Raw genomic sequence first — 9,887 nt, 5'->3', positions numbered from 1 at the left:
AAGTGAATGAGTTCAAGTATCTTGTGAGTCTTGCTCAAGAGTGAGTGGAGAATGGAGCGTGAGATGGAAAAACACTTTGGTGCAGGCTGTAGACGACCCTCCACATGCAGGGGAAGAGAGTAGTTTCATCATGCAGTACACAAACAGCTTGTTACATGGCAGTACAGGAATCCAGGTCCAGGTCACAAGAGGTAATACCAAGCTGCTGTGTCAGGTCTGGGTTTTACCGATATCCAAATACTCAGGGACAAAACATGGGTTTCATTCCTTGGAGGGTATAGCCACTGTTACACTTCCATGTAAATACTGTGAATAGATTGCATTTTTACATAGCTTTTATATTTCTGAATTGTTTTTAAATGTATGTAATTCATAATTTATTTTACAATAAATTTGTTTTCTAACGTTACTTGTTTCTACTTTAATAAATCAAACAAATATACATATACAAACTTTAGTTTTATTTGGGAGATGACTAAAATACAAAGTAGGTGGGTAGAATACTTTCTTGATCCCCAGGGTGAAATTGTAACAAATGCCATTATGAGCTCTAGGAGAAGCCAGCGGAAACAGATAATTTGTCTCATGTACTTCTTTGAGAATATTGTGACAGTTCTGAGAAATTTGACAAAAAGTTATTTTTTTGTTTTAAATGACTCTTTTTTTAAAAGATTTTTTTGGGGGGCATTTTCCCTTTATTGACAGGTTTTAAATAGACAGGAAAGATGGGAGAAAGAAGGGGGAATGACATGCATGAAAGGGCCACAGGCCAGACTTGAACTCAGGCCGCTGCAGCGGCCTCAGCCATATGGGACGCACACTTCACCTGGTGAGCTAGAGGTCGCCCCACAAAAAGTTATTTTTATAGAAGTTACCGACAGCATGTTTAACTGTGATAACACAATGTACTGACACAAAGCTAATTTTCACTAAGAAAGAAAACCGTTAAAACAAAATGAATAAACTGAAAAATCTGAAATAGTAAAGCAGGAGAAATAGGTTCTCATGTACCGCGTGGCATTTTTTTTTTTTTTAAAGACAAATGAACCGACTTTTTCATAGAATTTTGACACCAAGAATCAAATGAAAAGGTCCATTTACACAGCTACTATTTTTTTGGGGAAAAAACAAAAACAAAAACAAAACACAAAACAGGCAAATGACACAATTTAGGCCCTTAACAACTTCTTCTATTTTGTTTCACAATAGATGCAATAACCAAATGAAACTACTTTATCCTCTTATATCAGTTACAATGTTATCAAATGGATGAAGTTTATGGCACCGGGAGTTTGGAACCTATTTCTCCAACTAGACTATATACTGGATTCCTTAGGGTGCCTTTAAGTACCATTAAACACAACAACAACAACAACAACAAGTCTTTTTTAAGCCACCAAAATGTTACAATTACCTGAAACCCACTGAAATAGTGACAGCCACTGTCACACCTATATTCTGTGAATCTGGGGTTATGTCATGGTTATGTTACCTAGACAATGCTGTGGTCCTGATTTGTCTACAAATGCAGCCATGCCCTTAACTTTTCGCAACTTTAAGCTTTAACACTTAAACATACTGTTGTCATGGATGTTGAAATTAGCTGAAGACACCAAAACCTTTTTTTGTTATCTGGCTGTAAACATGTTTATTTCTGCTGTAAATTTGGGCATTTTAACAAGAGGGTCTGTGATGATTGACTGGCCTCTGGAATTAGCCTCAAGCTGCCAAGAGAGGCAAAAACCATCAAATCAAATCCGTGTTGAAATCAGCAGGAGGAGCTTCATTTTAGCTCAGGGAGGTTACACTGAGTTACACTGTGATGCGTTCAAGATCTATTCAGTAAAAATGAGCGTAAAATGAAGGTAGTGACTGATTGAATGCAGTGACTGATTGAATGATTTCTTCATTTTCATGTCATGCAGACAATGTGCCCAACCCTCATGGGTATATAAGACACCAAAATGTCTGTTGCAGTAGTCAAATAATTAGTCACATTTCAATTCATTTTCATTACAGGGATTACACTTTTCTTTTTTTTTTCACAGCCCAGTCTTAAACAAAATATTCTGCCTTCTTTCCCAAGCGTGAACAAGGAAATTTGCAACAGAAAAAGTTATTCAAAATAACCTAACCAAAAGAAGTCGGCATAACTTTGATTATGATTATTGATTATGATATTTTAGTAAAAAGTATATTTCTGAAGTTATCATACACAACGCAACAAAACAAAAGGTAGGTAGGTAGGTAGGTAGGTAGTAATGTTCTTAGAAATAGAAAGAGAGTAAATTCAAGTTTTGACAATTGACCAATTGTCCAATCTCAGATAATTCAGGAAGAGCAAATTTGGATTCCATCCTAGTCATGGAACAGTGGGCCAGCGGACCAGCTCTTTACCCTGATGGATAGACTGTGGGAGTTTGCCCATCAAGTTCACATGTGCTATGTGGACTTGGAGAAAGTTAGCAGGACGGGGTACCGGGGTCGTTGCTATGAGCCATCAGGTCCTTAATTACCAAAGTGAGAGGTGTGTCTGCATACCTGGCACAAAGTCAAACACATTTCCAGTGGGTGTTGGCCTCCACCAGGGTTGTCCCTTGTCACCAATCCTGTATATGATATTCATGGACAGGATCTCAATGCACAGTCGCGAGGAGGAAGGGGTCTGGCTTGGGGACCTCAACGATGCAGTTTCTCGAGATGGCATTACCTTGGCCTCTAGCACAACTGTAAGGAACCTCAGAATTTTATTTGATCAAGATTTATCTTTTGCCTCCCATATAAAACAAACTTCAAGGACGGCTTTCTTTCACTTGCGCAACATCGCAAAAATTAGACATATCCTATCCAAGACAGATGCTAAAAAATTAATCCATGCATTTGTCACCTCTAGGCTGGATTACTGTAATTCCCTATTATTTGGTTGCCCCAACTAAAAACTTTAGTCGCTCCAACTGGTGCAGAACGCTGCTGCACGTGTTCTAACGGGAACCAAGAAAAGGGCTCATGTTTCTCCTGTTTTAGCTTCATTGCACTGGCTCCCTGTAAAATCCAGGATTGAATTTAAAATCTTCCTCCTTACTTACAAAGCTCTAAATGGTCAGGCTCCATCCTATCTGTCGCAGCTCATAGTTCCTTACCAACCCTCAAGATCACTGTGCTCTGAAAATGCAGGATTACTTGTGGTTCCCAAAGTTTCCAAATACAGGATAGGAGCCAGAGCCTTCAGCTACCATGCTCCTCTCTTAAGGAACCATCTTCCAGTTTCGGTTAGGGAGGCAGACACCGTTTCCACTTTTAAGGGTAGACTTAAGACCTTCCTCTTTGATAAAGTTTATAATTAGGGCTGGCTCAGGTTGCTCAGACCAGCCCATAGTTAGGCTGACATAGGTTTAACCTGCCAGGGGACTTTCTAAAGGGGTTAGAGTGCAGTGGGGACTAACACTGCTCTCTGACCTTTATATTTAAGCCATGATAGCAGTTTAGTGACCCTAGTTTCGTTAGTGTGTATATTCCTGGAGCACAAGGGGAGGAGGGAGAGGTGGCAGAGCTTTCGGCCCGATCCGGCGGGGTGGTTTTGAGTCCGTTCAGACCTGCCACTCTGGCTCTGATTCCTAACTCTTTCTTTCTGGCTCTGCTTCCTCTCTCTTTCTTTCTTTTCTGTTACTGCTTGCTGGCATTTATATTTAGTAATTGCTGATCAATGACTCTAGGATCCTCATTGAGTGCTTATCCTTTTTACTGTTCACCACTGCACTGGCTGCACTGATACTGTACCCCCTGCTTGCCCTGATCGTGCTCTCGGTCCTGGTTGCGCAGATGCTGTGATCATGCCTTTGGACACCTCCGTATCAATATATGCATGAGACTCTTATCAATATCATCATAGACCCATAATGACCCACAATATCATCATAGAGTGCATCTGATAATTTCGCTCCTATCATTATTGTATTATGACATGCATCTGTTTACATTATTGCAGTGCCTCTCTCCCCCTCTCTCCTCCTCCCCCCTCTCTCTTTATCTTTCCTTTTTGCCACAATTGTATTTCATTTGTTATTTATGACATCTATTGCACATCTGTCCATCCTGGAAGAGGGATCCCTCATCATCCTCTGCCTCTCTTCCTGAGGTTTCTTCCTAAGAATTCAACGGTACCGTCGAGGAGCAGGCTGAAGGATCGTCGTGGTCAAGCGGGGAGGTCTTTGCCAGTGGAGCCGTCAGATTTCCTGAACGCCGAAGCGAAGCACGTGGTCGGGGACAGAAGGCAGGTAGGTACACGGGGTGGCAGGCACAGAGAGCTGGTCGGGAACAGGAGGTCTGGCAATAGAACGCTGGAGAGTCATGCATAGCAGAGGAACAATCTGGCAGTGAGTGAACGTGTTGGAGTGTCTTAAATACTGGGCTGATTGATGATGAGCTGCAGCTGAGGGAGAGCAGGCTGCAGCAGTGGGCGTGGCTGGCAGGTAGAGCAGGTCAGAGTGAGGTGAGTGGAAAAATACTGGCAGTGAAGGGGAGGAGGAGAATGCAGGAACCATGACACTAAGTTTCTCTCCTTCACCAAACTAACACTAACTAACACCCCTGTAAGCTTTCAGCTGTCCACTTAGGAGGAAACTACAATACCTCATGTTTCAATAAACATAAATAATCAATGGCAATGCAACAAATAGGGAAATGACAGTCATGGTAACATTCAAAAGGTGACAGATTTAAACAATATTACATGAGAGGGTGTGCTTAAATGTCATTTGAGCAGGACAGTGATGTAGTCTGCAAGCATCACTGAAGTGCTCAAATGATATTTTAGCACTCCTACCAACAAATAAAAATGTATAATCAAAGTGGGTTCTCAAAATTTAAAAAAAAAAAAAATCTCAGTTTCCATGGAAATACAGAGTCTGACCAATGACTGGAAAACAGTCACTCACGTCAGTTGTCAAGTGACTCTGCCCTTAGACCCTCACATCACCCAAGGTAAAACTCCTGAAAAAGAACCCCTGTAATGGGGAAAATAAAGGAAGAAACCTCAGGAAGAGCAGCAGAGGATGTTGAGGGATTCCTCTTCCAGGACGGACAGACGGATGTCGTAAATAACAAATGAAATACGATTGTGGCAAAAGAGAAAGAGAGTGGGAGAGAAGCACAGCAATAGTGGAAAAAGACGCATGTCAAATTACAATAACAATCAGTGTGACATTATCGAATGCACTCTATGATGATATTGTGTGTGTTAATAAGAAACCAGGACCAAGACCACGATCAGGGCGAGTGGGGGGTACAGTATCAGTGCAGCCACAGCATGAGCACAACCAAAGGCAGGGTCACAGCGCCAGCATAGATATCACAACGATCAGGCACAGCCAGGGTTGTGGCCGGGATCCGGGACAGCTCGGAAACAAGAGAGCAGGAATGCTCCGGAGAGGCAATGGGATTAGCGTAGTGCAGTACAACATACCCAAGGTGGTGAGCAGTAAAAAGGATAAACACTCAATGAGGATCCTAGAGTCACTGATCAGCAATTATAACTTAAATATGAATATCAGAGAGCAGTAATAGAAAAGAAAGCAAGAGAGAGGAAGCAGAGCCAGAGTGGCAGGTCTGAACGGACCCAAAACCACCCCCGCCGGATCGGGCCGAAAGCTCTGCAACCTCCCCCTCCTCCCCGTCACACGGACGGGAATTTCAACTGAGCACAAGAAACCTGTGCTCCAGGAATATACACACGAACGAAACTAGGGTCACTAATCAGCTATTATGGCTTAAATATAAAGGTCAGAGAGCAGTGGGACTAACACTGCTCTCTGACCCCTATAGAAAGTCCCCCGGCAGGTTAAACCTATGTCAGCCTAACTATGGGCAGGTCCGGGCAACCTGAGCCAGCCCTAATTTTAAACTTTATCAAGAGGAAGGTCTTAATTCTACCCTTAAAAGTGGAAACGGTGTCTGCCTCCCTGACTGAAACTGGAAGATGGTTCCATAAGAGAGGAGCATGGTAGCTGAAGGCTCTGGTTCCTATCCTATATTTGGAAACTTTGGGAACCACAAGTAATCCTGCATTTTCAGCGCAGTGATCTTGAGGGTTGGTAAGAAATTATGAGGCGCGACAGATAGGATGGAGCCTGACCACTTAGAGCTTTGTAAGTAAGAAGGAGGATTTTGAATTCAATCCTGGATTTTACAGGGAGCCAGTGCAACAAAGCTAAAACAGGAGAAATATGATCCCTTTTCTTGGTTCCTGTTAGAACACGAGCAGCAGCATTCTGCACCAGTTGGAGAGACCGAAGTGATTTGTTGGGGCAACCGAATAATAGGGAATTACAGTAATACAGCCTAGAGGTGACAAATGCATGTACTAATTTTTCAGCATCTGTTTGGGACAGGATATGTCTAATTTTTGTGATGTTACGCAAGTGAAAGAAAGCAGTCCTTGAAGTTTGTTTTATATGGGAGGCAAAAGATAAATCTTGATCAAATAAAACTCAGAGGTTCCTTACAGATGTGCTAGAGGCCAAGGTAATGCCATCTAGAGAAATGACGTTGTTAGAAAGGCAGTTTCTGAGGTGTTTGGGGCCAAGAGAAATAACCTCAGTTTTGTCTGAATTCAACATCAAGAAATTACGGCTCATCCAGTCTTTTACGAGTCTACATAGCTGATCAGTTTCATCTGGTTTCATAGATAGATACATTTGTGTATCGTCAGCATAACAATGAAAATTTATAGCGTGTTTTCTAATAATCTTGCCCAGAGAAGCATATATAAAGTAAAAACAATTGGTCCAAGCACAGAACCTTGTGGCCCCCCCTATTAAGCAGACCTTAGTATGCGCGGACGATTGATCATTGATGTGAACAAATTGGGAACTATCTGATAAGTATGATTTAAACCAGGTTAGTGCCATTCCTTTAAGGCCAATTAAGTGTTCCATTCTGTGCAGTAAGATTTGATGGTCAATGGTGTCAAAAGCGCACAAAGAGATCTAAAAGGATAAAAACAGAGACCAGACCTGAATCATAAGCAATCAATAAGTCATTATTAATTTTTACTAGTGCCATCTCTGTGCTATGAAGAAGTCTAAAGCCTGACTGAAAGTCCTCGAAAAAACTATTACCTTGGAGAAAGTCACAGAGTTGATGAGCAACCACTCTCTCAAGGATTTTAGAAATAAAGGGGAGATTAGATATCAATCTATAGTTAGCTAAAATCTCAGGATCGAGAGTGGGCTTCTTTAGAAGAGGTTTAATGACAGCTACTTCAAAGGACTGTGGTACATAGCCGTTAATAAAGACGCATTGATTATATCTAATAAAGAATTGTCTGATAAGGGTAAAGCCTTCTTAAGTAGCCAAGTTGGGATGGGGTCTAGCAGGCATGTTGATGGCTTAGATGCAGAAATCAGAGTAGAGAGTCACGGAAGGTCAATGGGGGCAAAATTGTCCAAATATATTCCAGGCCCTGCTGCCATATCCAAGCTACCTGAGTCCGGGGTCAGGTCAGTTACGGGCAAGAGGTGAAGGATTCTATCTTGAATAGTTATAATTTTATCATTAAAGAAACTGATAAAGTCATCACTGCTTAGGGCCGAAGGAATACAAGGCTCTATCGAGCTGTGACTCTGAGTCAGCCTGGCTACAGTGTTGAAAAGAAATCTGGGATTGTTGTTATTTTTGTCAATTAATGATGAGTAATGGTTTGCTCTGGCATGGCGGAGGGCCTTCTTATACATTTTAAGACCATCCAGCCAGACTAAACCAGGTTGGTTGAACGCCAACTTCTATCAAATTTTCGAAATGTTTGTTTCAATTTGTGAATCTGGGGGTTAAACCATGGGGCTAATTTTCTTTGTTTGATTATTTCCTTCTTGAAAGGAGCAACAGAGTTGAGAGCTGATCGCAGTGAGCCAGTAGCACTATCAGCAAGACAATTTGAGAATGAATTAAGTTAGTAAGAGTATTCTCAGTCACTGTAAGACATGATAATGATTTCAATGCAGAAGGAATCAATTTCTTAAATTTAGCCACTGCTGAATCAGATAGACATCTAGAATAGTAACTCTTACTGAGAGGCTTGTAGTCGAGTAATAAAAAATTGAAAGTCATGAAATAATGGTCTGACAGAGCGGGATTCTCAGGGAAGGCTAATAAATCTTCAATATCGATGCCGTATGCAAGGACTAGGGTGTGGTTGTAGTAGTGGCTGGGTTTATGTACACACTAAAGCCAATTGAATCCAAAAGCGTGGAGAAAGCAGAACTAAGGCTATCACTATAAAAAACCATGTGAATGTTAAAATCCCCTATGCTAATTACTTATTATTTTGTCTGATTTAAGTACCAAACTTGATATAAGAGAGTATGGGCCGGGGGCGCGGGTCACTATAACAAATAGAATTGGCTGTAGAGTTTTCCAGGATGGGTGAGAAGGACTAAGAAAAAGGCTTTGAAATGAACTATAGTTAAGCTTAGCTTTAGGGTGAATTGCTGAACTGAATCGCACGCAATGTGACTATTTATATGACCAGGAGGAGTGGATTCATTCAGGCTAACGTACTCATCAGGACAAAGCCAGGTCTCAGTGAGACATAATAAATCAATATGATTATCCAATATTAAATCAGTGACTAAAAGAGCTTTGGTTGATAGGGATCTAATGTTTAAGAATCCGCATTTAATTCTGCTGTTATGATGCTGTTTGACAGGAAATGTATTCATTTTTATGATATTTTTATATACGACTCCCCTTTTATTTATTTTAGATTTAAACAAATGAAGTGGTCGGGGGACAGATACCGTTTTTATAACATTTACATTATGGGTGTGTGACTGTGCTAGAGGAAGCTCAGAGAAGCGTGTAAGACTGTGACTCTGCACCCTGGTCCCAATTCTGGGATGTCATGGCTTTGGGCTTCTAGTAAACTCGGAGGGACGGCATCCATCCCCAAAGTGGGATGGATGCCGTCCCTCCGGATAAGACCAGGTTTACCCCAAAAAGCGTGCCAATTATTAACGAAGCCCACATCATTTGCTGGACACCAGTTCGACAACCAGCGGTTGAGTGCTGACATGCGGCTAAACATGTCATCACTGGTCACATTGGGGAGGGGTCCAGAGAAGTTTACGGTGTCCGACATCGTCTTTGCGTACTCACACACTGACTCGATGTTGATTTTAGTGACCTCCGATTGGCATAACCGGGTGTCATTGCCGCCGATGTGAATAACAGTCTTACTGTATTTACGTTTAGCCTTAGCCAGCACCTTTAGATTTGACTCACCGTCGCCCCCTCTGGCCCCAGGGATGCATTTGACTATAGCTGCTGGTGTCACTAACATCACGTTTCGCAAAATAGAGCTACCAATGACCAGGGTTGTGTCCTCGGTCGGTGTGCTGCTTAGCGGGGAGTGCTTATTTGAAACGTGAAGGGGGGGTGGGTGGTGTACCGTGGGCTTTGGCTTACTATGCTTCGCTCGGACAGTCACCCAGCCTCCCGGCTGCACGGGGGTTGCCTGGGGACGGCTAGCAGAGGCGACGCTATGTTGGTCCGCACCGGCTACAGGGGGCTTGCTAACTTTCGCAGCTAAAGAGGGATTTTCCATTGTAGCGGTTAGTAATAACTACGTTAGAATTTGGATTTTGCACTCGTTAAAGTAAAAGGGGCACCATTCTCCATTCAGGAGAAAATTAAATCTTAAATTGTGACAGTGTTAAGACATGTCATTACTTTAATCAATCTCATAATCTGTACCGTTTATCCTGTATACATTGATCTTGTTTCTATCATGAAATATTATCCACGGACAACGACTTGGCGATAAATGAGAATAATTTATTTAGGCTAATAAAATGAGGAGTAAATAGAGGAAATAGTATGACATAAAGGACAGT

General features: G+C 41.9%; 1 protein-coding gene across 1 annotated transcript; it reads right to left on the bottom strand.

Annotated features, from left to right (window-relative positions):
- Nucleotides 1–4,223: 4,223 nt before the first annotated feature.
- LOC121942013 lies at nt 4,224–9,598 on the bottom strand. Its single transcript, XM_042485081.1, has 2 exons — nt 8,874–9,598; nt 4,224–4,323 (listed from the first exon to the last, which is right to left on the bottom strand). The coding sequence occupies exons 1-2, from the start codon at nt 9,596–9,598 to the stop codon at nt 4,224–4,226; spliced, it is 825 nt and encodes a 274-aa protein (XP_042341015.1).
- Nucleotides 9,599–9,887: the final 289 nt, after the last annotated feature.

The sequence above is a fragment of the Plectropomus leopardus genome, chromosome 4 (assembly GCF_008729295.1).
Source record: "Plectropomus leopardus isolate mb chromosome 4, YSFRI_Pleo_2.0, whole genome shotgun sequence".
NCBI lineage: Eukaryota > Metazoa > Chordata > Actinopteri > Perciformes > Serranidae > Plectropomus > Plectropomus leopardus.
Note: the sequence above shows the minus strand (reverse complement) of the source record. Positions and strands in the feature narration are given on the sequence as shown.